Source organism: Berghia stephanieae, chromosome 6 (assembly GCF_034508935.2).
Source record: "Berghia stephanieae isolate SIO BIC M18660-M18661 chromosome 6, UCSD_Bste_1.3, whole genome shotgun sequence".
NCBI classification, from domain to species: Eukaryota; Metazoa; Mollusca; class Gastropoda; order Nudibranchia; family Aeolidiidae; genus Berghia; species Berghia stephanieae.
In genome coordinates this window covers 24,946,594-24,955,826 of record NC_088365.1, presented here as the reverse complement: position 1 = coordinate 24,955,826, position 9,233 = coordinate 24,946,594, and the positions used below count along the sequence as shown (strand labels likewise).

General features: G+C 35.8%; 2 protein-coding genes across 2 annotated transcripts in view; both read left to right on the top strand.

Annotated features, from left to right (window-relative positions):
- Window positions 1-9,233, top strand: part of LOC144974752 (uncharacterized) — a 357,750-nt gene that overhangs the window by 288,572 nt on the left and 59,945 nt on the right. The gene's annotated exons all lie outside the window — the stretch shown is intronic.
- LOC144974744 (protein transport protein Sec61 subunit alpha) overlaps window positions 1,437-9,233 on the top strand; it is a 17,677-nt gene continuing 9,880 nt past the window's right edge. The window contains exons 1-6 of the mRNA XM_078917955.1: window positions 1,437-2,019; window positions 6,536-6,603; window positions 7,225-7,290; window positions 7,957-8,035; window positions 8,557-8,688; window positions 9,058-9,167. Of these exons, the coding sequence (XP_078774081.1) occupies window positions 2,013-2,019; window positions 6,536-6,603; window positions 7,225-7,290; window positions 7,957-8,035; window positions 8,557-8,688; window positions 9,058-9,167 (462 nt within the window). The 5' untranslated portion in view covers window positions 1,437-2,012. The remainder of the gene's footprint in view (window positions 2,020-6,535; window positions 6,604-7,224; window positions 7,291-7,956; window positions 8,036-8,556; window positions 8,689-9,057; window positions 9,168-9,233) is intronic.

Genomic DNA, 9,233 nt, shown 5'->3' with positions numbered 1-9,233 from the left:
AAAAATAAATAATGATGATAAAGAAACAAAAAAAACCCGCTACATTAAAAATTTAAGGAAATTTAATAAAAATGATGATGATGATGATGATAAAGATGATGATGATAGATGATAAAGATGATGATGATGATGTTTATGATGATGATGATGGTAAAATAATGATTAGGGCCCTTTCCCCTTTCCCCCGGTCATCTGTTTCGATACCCCTCAGCTATTCTCTAACGTTCCTTCCACAGTTCACAATCTTTTACTGTGGATGCAAAAATCTTCCTTTGATTTTAGTTCTTGGAGATTTCGGGAACGTTTTAGGTCTCTATTTAGGACAATTCAAGTTGCTGAACCCGATGATAAGGTCCTTGCGATTCGTATTTGTCAGGAACTAAAAACTTGGCCCCTTAAGCCTAAAAAAATTTTTTAAAAACTGCTCGGCCTATAGCCCAGCTTCCTAATTGAGTTTTGGGGGTTTTAAAAAAAAAACGATTGTGATCTGAATATTGCCATTGCAAAATTGATTAAGAAAAAAGAGAGAGAGAGAGAAGAGAGAGAAAAGAGAGAAGAGAGAGGGGAGAGAGAGAGAGAGAGAGAGAGGGGGTGTGGGGTGTGTGTGTGTTATGAAGTAGTATGGGGAAATACCAAAGATGGTTCTCTTATTTGAAAATTAATATTTGAAGTCACTTAAACCCAAAAAAACGTTCTTTACCTTATCTTGATCAAGCCTGTCCCATTCTTGGGTGGGTAAAAAAGTTGTTTCTGTCTCAAGGAATTTTAAAATCAAGTGCCTTCGCAAGGGCTTCAATTTTCTCGGGGTTTTGCTGTAAGGGATTAGGTCCTGGAGGAAAATCTTGACCTGAGGCTCCCATGATTAGATCCTCCTAATGGGAAAAAGTACAAAAAGAAAAGCAAACAAGATGTAAAAACATATCTGGGCTGCGGATAAAATTTTAGATTTCCAGAGTTCCTAAAATTGAAAAAAATTGCTTTTAAAAGGGAAATTTTTTTATGAATGCAAGGGATAAATATAAACTTCAGGCACTTTTTTTTTCCCCATAACATTTGAGCTAATTCCTCGATTAAAACAATTGTTGCAGGCTCGTCATTGCTGCTTTAAAATATATCTCACAAAAAGTAAAAATCAAAAAATTTTGCAAGCCCACAAACCCGCCTCAGATTATATTTTCACGACGTTTTCAGAAGAGGAAGATATTTCATAAATAATTCATCCAAATTCAAAAACGATGTCATTGTTCTGACTGGAGGTGTAAATTTTATGAGTTAACTCCGGGTAAAGTTGATATGTCATCAAGCGGAATACTTCTCTAAGCTCGACTCTGTTTCTGCACAGTAAGTATTGTACACTGTACTTTTACTGAAGCAATGTTGCCGTTACGAACCTGTGACAGTGGCTGTCTGATGTACTGTGTGTACTGAACTGTTGTTACTGTTGACTGTTGCGGCGTTAGCAGTTGAGCAGAGTCGATGATCTCAATTTATGTGTCAGATTCTTAGCTGTAACTGAGTTAACTTATAATTAAAAATATTACTTTACAAAAAAAAACAAAGAAGGAAAGTATTTCGTTTACATTAGGATCTTAATTTCAAAAGGTTAACTGTTGTAAGACATCAAAGATCATTTTCGGGTCAGATAAAAAGCCGCCATCTTTCTTGTTGTTGTTTACCATAGCAAATTCACCGCGGTCTACGTGCACAGAGTAATAAATAATTTTTTTCATCACTTATTCTTCCCTCATATATTTCCTCGTTTCTTAAATAGCACTAAATAATTAAAATTCACATTATATTTTTTTCTTTCATCCAACAAACTTTATGAGAAAAAAAAGAGGAAAAAAATCATCCACGTCACAGCGATGTTTCCGAATTCTAGTCACGTGACTTTCTTTTACACGGTTGTCGGCTTGACTGTCTCTTGAAAATTTGCAAGAGGAGTCAAAAACAAATTATTGTTGTTTGAAATTATACCGTAAACAACTTGTTTACGCGTAAAAAGCTTCACAATGGCAAGTAAGTACACCCTGTTTAATTTTTGCGTGAATAACCTCTGTTCGTATGAATTATATTATTTTTACTGTTATCTAGTAAGACGACACACCATCTGTTCGATGATTTTCAAGTGACGTGGCTTTCATTCGGATATATTTCAGTTATTTATGACGTTTATTTTATCACCATCTCTTTCCAGCACCATTTAGTATAAATATAACAATATTGAGAGGATAGAACCGAAACCAGCAAAAGTTTCAATAACACTCGAAACAGACAAGCCGAGGATTTTTTTTTTTTTCAATCAAAACCTACGGAATTGTCTAGAAAAGGGAGTCGTGTGTCGTGGCTGCTGGCTAAGCTAGGCACTTTGATAAAATTTTCAAACTCAAAATATTTTGATTTGACTCAGTCAGGGGGATGGGACTTGAAAAAACATAAAATTTGATACCTTATTTGTTTCTCTACGACCTACGGTTCCAGAGTTATTTATATTTTTCTACTGAAATTTTTTGTCAACTTTACAGAGAGAATCTGTGATCTCACTGCTGCCTCAAAACCAGCATCTCGCGGCGATCGGGAAATTTTGAGTCTTGCAGTCAACATGGCCCACTTACTGTTTTCAGTAATTTTGTTTCAATTAAAAAATAAATGGCAAGTGTTAGATATCATTTTAAAGGTCAGAAAATAGGCTTTATTTTCATATAAATCATTTTCATGTATGGAAAGTATGGAAAAAATTAAGGATAAATGAAAATGGAAAAAAATGAGGTTTTTGTCCTAAAAAGTGGGGTTGGTGGCGGGAAAAATAAAATAATGAGCGAGTGTATCAATTTTGATGAAATTTGGCAGAGATATTCTTCAATTAATTGTCTATCGATGTATGAAGTATTATTAAAATGTAACCATAATTTAAAAAGTTCTTATAATTCAAAAATTTATAAATTTTTATTACATAAGTTTTCTGAGAAATACAATCAGGAATTGAGAATGAAATACACCGTTAGAAAGCTTGTTTTGTGCCCTTTATAATGATACCAAAATTAGTCACATAGGTTCACAAATAACGCCATGGTGACCAACAGGGTAAAGGGTCAAAAATAAAGTTCCAAAAAACGAGTTTCACCTTACAGTGAGCCTATCGGCGGCCACTGGACTGGAGTTATCAAGGTGCCTAGCTAAGCCAAAGCAAGCCCACGATCTCGGTCAATCACGACTTCATTCGTCAAACTTGACCAAGCTCAGTTTTTAAATGAATCTTGGTTGAGCAGCAGACATTCTTACTCTACTAGAGAGCCTCGCCTTTGGCCTACCAACCTCCGCTGCACGTCCAACTCGCCTTGAGCATGCATTCACGTAAAATATAAAGATTTTTTTAAAAAACCTACCTCTGTTTCAAAAACTAGCATCTTTCACCTTTCTAAGAAACATTTTGATTTTTCAGAACTTTAGTTCGTTAAAAAATACCGGCCAATCTGACCCGTTGAGTCGAATGAAAACGAAATTTTGTTGTTTACACGGTTCAAAGGAAATGCCGTAAATAAGCTTTCATGGACTTCCTGTGTTGTTTTTACAGTGTCACGTGACCGTTTTGAGAAATTTGACGTCTGCTACAAATAATTAGACCGGTAGGGGGTAGATATTTTCGTTGGAGCAGAGAAAAAGTGAGTATTATTTCTTGGACTTGTAGAGAGGCCTAGGGTCCACCAGCAGTCAAGTTGATTGAATAAAAGAAAAAAAGGCCTTTTTTATCCGCCGCCACCACCACCATGAGAGTGGAGGGTGAGGGGGGGGGGGGGGGCGTGTTGCATGAAGACGAAAGGGAGACGTGGTGACCTTGGGTGACGCAGAGCATCTCAAGGATGCTGGCAGCAGTTGCAGGTGTTCTTAACCCCTTAACGGCGAAGCTAATTTTTTGCTTTTAGATAATAGTTTGCTTTTATCTTTATTATTGTTAACGGGGAATACAGCGTTTCCACCAAGAGAGCAGTCAGACTATCGCAACTCGGACTTCAATTGTCTATAATCGTTTTGCCGTTACTTGTCTTTTGATGATAGGAGATTTGGTGTTAGGTCAAAGATCGAATTTCGCCGCTAAAAGGTTGCATTGCTACTGGATTTGCTTCCCCCCCCCCCCCCCCCCCCCCCCCCCCCACCTTTTTTTCTTTTTTTTTCACCTTAGTATTGTTGATTGCTATTTCCTTTTTTATGATTAGCAAGTGCCGTAGGAGTCTCACAGGATGCAGGAGTACTGCAATTAACCCTTTGCCAGTGACACTGATTTTTTTGGTTTTCAAATAATAGTCTTCATTTATATTATTTTTTAACGCAGAAAAACAAAAACGTTTCCACCATAAGAGCAGTAAGAATATTGATAAAAAGCGCTTTGAGCACGTTGGGTGGATATTGCCCTATATAAAAGCTCATGTTTTTAAATTGTATTTTGTTTTTTGTCTTTTGATGAAAACGGTAAGATTTTATTTTTGGTCCAAGTAAGATTGATATTCGCCTTTAAAAGGTTAAGTTGTTTTGGTTTTTTTTCAGGTTTTGTTTTTTTTTTCAAATGCCTAGTGAGAGAGAAAAAACAAAACAATCATACATGTATCTGCAAACAGCAGAACGTTTTCATTTTACAATGAGATGGGAAGGGGAAGGGATAACATTATGACAAAAGAGAGAGAGAGAGAGATGGGGGGGGGGGGAGATAGTAAGGGGGAATGGGAAAAGATGAAAGAAGCAATGGGTTGCCTGATGATGTAGATCAAAGGAATGTTACAGCGGTGTTCACGGAGCGTACTTCGTGAAACTTTAACCTTTTACAGTGACAGTTTTTTTTCTGCAGATTGCTTATGCAGAATAAATCGTTTCCACCAAGAGAGCAGTAGTAAGAGTATATTTCGACTCGGGCTTCAATTAAACTATAAATCGCAAAGCTTGTCTTTTAATGATAACATTAAGACTAAGATCTGGAGTTTGGGGAGTGTAAGATGGAATCTCGCCAATAATGGTTAAAATTGTTTTGATTTTTAAAAATATAACACACACACGAGCGCGCGCGGTCACGACAGCGAGGACCATCTATTGCATGTGTTGCAACGCAACGGTAAATCAGTTTACGTGTACGTAGATCCTGAGGCGAGATGCCCCGTTACCGTGTACGCACCCCCCCCCCCCCCCCCAAAAAAAAAGAAAGAGACACACACACATACACACACACACACACACACGCACGCAGTCTCGCATCCGCTACGAACTAATTTTGCGCACCAATTTTTACTGCACTAATGCACCAAATTGCATTTGGTTTGGCCACTTGGCCTCCTGTAACCAACTTTTTGGCTTCCTCTGACTTTCCCCGTTATATCGTTTTACTCTGGTACCGGTAAAACTTATTTTATTTGGCAATCTAAATATCTAAATGCAACACGTGCTAACGTCACAGATTGCATTTGCTAATGCTTCTATATATACGAATTTTCCTTATCCTATCTAAATTGTTTAACAAATCTAAAGAGTTTTCGCGAGGCTAAGGTGGGTTTGGTGGTATTTGGGCTCCTGCCGAGGAATCTGGCCTCTTGCTATAGCTAGTTTGGTCTCTTACTCAAAAATGATCTGGCAACCCTGCCTGGCTAGGCGGAACCTTGATAACAGAAACGGGACCCACACGATTTCGCGAGGAATTAATCATGAAAACAATTAGGATATAATTTCAACACAACTTTTGAAATTCATCAAGGATTGTCCATTACCGAATGTTTTTTGATAGAAAACAAATGCATCTTCAAATCTAAACTGCTTTTGACGGTAAGCGGTAAGTTTTTATTTATTTTTTGTCCTGGTTATAGAAGCTAAGTATTGGTAACACCGGCTCAGCTCTCTAGTACTAGGTTCAAGTCTCAAAATGTACAAAGTAGGTCGCAAAGAGTCGAGAGTAATGACACTGACACCCCATTCACCATTCTTCATGTTGGCAGATATCTCATGAACAACGTATTTAGTGTAAGTTTAAGGCTCATAATTCATAATCCTGCTAGTCTATCGAAATAATCTCTCCAAAATTTAAAAAAAAAAAACATTTTTCTCTTTAGCGATCTGAAATTCCAGATTTTTTGCTGGCTTGATTCCTTTTGCTTTGGTTTACACTTACACACGTACACTAACGTTATTATCAGAAGACTCAACAATACTGTACACACCACCGTCTGTTGCCAATGACAGACTGTTGGGTTTGAACAAATATAACAAGATATCTCCAGCATCTGTTTCAACCATGCATTCTGCTTAGTTGAGACCCCCATCAAACCGAGATGACTGCAAATAATTATCCATACCCTAGGTCAGCAACGGCACTGAAAGCTTAATGCACTGGACAGACTATACTCTTACTCTTATACTTATACTGTTACTATGTTATCAAAATGTTCTTACTATTGGCTATTATGGTTATAGATGGTTTTATTTTGTCATTGGAGACCTCTGAGTTTCAATTGTAATTTATCATTTATCATGTCTTATTTAATTTCTTCACCATTTACAGTTCGCTTCCTCGAGTTTGTGAAGCCCTTTTGTGCTGTCCTGCCAGAAGTGGCCAAACCTGATAGAAAGGTAAATGATTTTCAAGTTGATATAATTTATGTTTTTATTGTTCCCACTCATCAAGAATTGAACAAAATTAAAAATCAAGGCCTATAAATTATAAAAAAATTAAATTTATTCGGAACTCAAGAGTATACTTGATTGACTTTGAAACAAAAATGTATTTAAATTTATATAATATGTGAAAAAGAAAGTAGAAAATCATTACTTTAGTGGTCACTTCCAGTATTTTAACTACTATGACTGTCAACATCACTTTCACCAGCAGCATTACTAATATTGTTGCTCGCCCCATCACCAGCATCACAATCACATTCACGTTAGCCATAACCACCGCAGCACATCTCAAGTGATTTCAGGCTGCATTGACCTTGAAAAATGTTGTAAAGTCTTTGATTTTTATGGTGATTTTTCCCTAGTATCCCTTTCCAAAATTCACTTGTTTCAATTATTTGATTCTTGAGCCAAGAAGTCAGATATCCTTAATAATACATTTTTGATACCATCACTTTTTAAAATTTATTTTATTTATTCTCTTTTTTGTTTTGCATCATTAACAAAAATATTCAAAAGATGCCTTTACTTTATGTGATTTTGTTCCTTTTTTCCACCCATCCCCATGTACTTCAGATCCAATTCAGAGAAAAAGTGCTATGGACAGCTATCACACTTTTTGTGTTTCTGATCTGTTGTCAGGTAAGTTCTTTCTTTTTATCTCAATAGATTACATATATCATATGATCATGAGTTGTTTTTGAAAAATAAAGTTTGTAGCTCCATGATTGGTTTCTATAACATATGCATAGAAAGTTATTATTTGGACAGTTATGAGATAGAATTATGTGAAGAGTGGAAAGGCGTCTTTGGATCGTTGTTTTTAATATAAAGTTGTGGGCTAAAAAAAATTATTTAGACATTAGGCTTGAGATTTGGGGCGAGTGAGGGGGGGGGGGGGTACTTGCAGAATTTAATTCTTTTTATTCCTATGACATAGAATGCAATTTCTAATCATTAATCTTTATTGATTTACACACAGTTGTCTGTTTTGTTTTATATAGACCAAAATGCCATATGAGAATTTTTTGTTGCTGGTTTAGTCGACAGCTGATCTAAAAAATCATGTGTTTGGATTAGCCAGCTCATCAGTCATTTGCTCAGTCGACCAAATATCTGGTTTCTTATAATCGTGACATAATTGAAATTGGACAGTGTGGTGGTGTCAGAATTTATTTACATGTATGTGACAGTATAAAATTTTGTTCATTTATTATACAGACAGCTTTTTGTCATCTTTTCCTGATGAAAAAATATTGAAATATTTGAATAGAATTGATTCTTTATCTTTATTCTTCATTATTCCAGATTCCCCTTTTCGGCATCGTGTCCTCAGACTCTGCCGATCCCTTCTACTGGATGCGTGTCATTCTTGCTTCCAACAGAGGTAAGCTTAACCAACAGAAAACTAAACACTGCCGTTTGTGTAGTACTGATCTGTCACTTGTATATCCATTTGATTGGTGTATGTACAGATATTTAAACTTTGGGAAGGAGAGACAAATATTATTTTTCTCAGTCTTGGATCTATGATTTAATTACATTATATTATATTTGAAAACATTTTGTGTCAGTACAACTAATAATGCAAATCATGCATTCTGAGTTTAGAAGTTTTTTGTTTATAATTAAATTTTTTTAAAAAGGACATTGTGTAAGGTGTAGAATCATGGTTGTTTCTTAAATTAATAGCTCCCTTTGCATTGCTATCTCTTTCTTTCCCCCATTTTCTTTCATTCTTTTTGTTTTCAGAACCTATGCCAGGAGTTTGAAAAATGAAGATTTGTGACATTTGAGTAAACTACGACCATTAATCATTAATATTATCATCTCAAGGAAGAGCAATCTGATGGTCTCCTGAGTAATATAACAAATTGTCATTGGTTTCCTTTCTTCCAATCATTTCAGGTACATTGATGGAACTGGGTATCTCTCCAATTGTGACTTCGTCTCTCATTATGCAGCTCTTGGCTGGAGCCAAAATCATTGAGGTTGGCGACACCCCCAAGGATCGTGCCCTGTTCAATGGAGCCCAGAAGTGTAAGTCATTGCAGACAAAACTATAGTTACTAGATTTTAAAAAAAATTTATTTATATATTTGTTTTGTCATCTTGGTTTAGATTTTCCTTCAGAATATAAAGGAATTTTGAATAAGTAAAATTATTTGCCTCATCGGTTAACCCGATTCCAAATTGAGCTACACTCTTTAGTAATCATGGTAAATAATTGAAAAAAAATAAATTAAAATGGCTTATTAAGATGATGGCTGCTTTTTTTTTTTTTTTTTTTAATTTATAGATTCATTTGAGAAAGGAGGCATGAGTTTTGGTTTGTGATTCATGATTGGATGAGTTATAAAATTTTGAAATTATTTTTCTGTATTTTCGTTTTTCCTTTTCATCTGGCAGTGTTTGGTATGGTGATCACCATTGGTCAGTCTATTGTTTACGTCATGACTGGAATGTATGGTGACCCCTCAGACATTGGTGCTGGTGTTTGCCTGCTAATCATCATCCAGGTATTTAAGAAATTTCTAACTTTTGTATATTACGCAATGTGTAGCCAGTCTATTGGTTGGTGTTTG